At 38.1% G+C, this 911-nt stretch overlaps 1 protein-coding gene across 1 annotated transcript in view; it reads left to right on the top strand.

The window, feature by feature from the left end:
• The window catches only part of LOC118334472 (macrophage mannose receptor 1-like), a 17,202-nt gene that overhangs the window by 3,118 nt on the left and 13,173 nt on the right, over positions 1-911 (top strand). Inside the window, exons 6-7 of the mRNA XM_035670388.1 lie at positions 401-538; positions 677-856. Of these exons, the coding sequence (XP_035526281.1) occupies positions 401-538; positions 677-856 (318 nt within the window). The remainder of the gene's footprint in view (positions 1-400; positions 539-676; positions 857-911) is intronic.

Raw genomic sequence — 911 nt, forward strand, 5'->3', positions numbered from 1 at the left:
CGCCGCGACCGGCTCTAGGTCGGCAACTCATTTTTAAAAACATGATGAATCTTCACTGCTCTACACAGATCATCACCATTACCACCTAATGAAGTCAGCCCAGCTTTTAACTAGCATATCCCTCTATTTTTCAAATAGCCTTTTTTATGTAGTACTGTATGTATTCATGCATTACAAGATAGCATTAACATGCATGCATTCATAAACTCAAACAAAATCATGTTTCAATGTTTTGTTTGAAGATGTTCCATTTCTACTTATAATCCTTTCTACTGTTGTTCTATACCACTAACTTTGCCATTTGTATTACAATTCTTATTTAATTTAAATAAAATTTCTGTGAATTTGAAGATTCTGAGAACTGTGTCATAAACATTAACATAAACAATCTTTGTTTTAGGACATCCATCTTCTGGTCTGGGACACAACTGTGCAATTGTTAATAGTGCTGTAGATTACTCCTGGCAAAGTTCAACATGCACAAAGAGGTTAGGGTACATCTGCTACAGTGAAGGAGGTGTGGCTCCTCCAACTCAAGGTAAACAAACATTTCTGTCTTATTTAACTCAATTTTATTTAAGCAAAGCCATCCACCAGTTACTGTATTACTATTTTATCTCTGGTTCATTAAGATCAGTGACTCAGTAATTAGATGTCTTTGTTTTTTCATGACCAGCTGTTGAGACAGGATTTTGTTCAAGTCCTTGGATTCCTTACAATGGCCACTGCTTCCTCCTCAATCGGACTCGGAAAACATGGCTTGAGGCTCAGAAAGCGTGCCGCAGAGAAGGAGGGGACCTAGTGAGCATCCACAACTTGGAAGAGCAAAGCTTTGTAGTCTCTCAACTTGGCTATGGTACGTGCACAGCGATGCAGTTCCTATGTGGTTTAAATTCAGAACTGGATAAGAA

This window comes from Morone saxatilis, unplaced genomic scaffold (assembly GCF_004916995.1).
Source record: "Morone saxatilis isolate NCDOM2014 unplaced genomic scaffold, NCSU_SB_2.0 Contig23, whole genome shotgun sequence".
Classification (NCBI taxonomy): Eukaryota; Metazoa; Chordata; class Actinopteri; family Moronidae; genus Morone; species Morone saxatilis.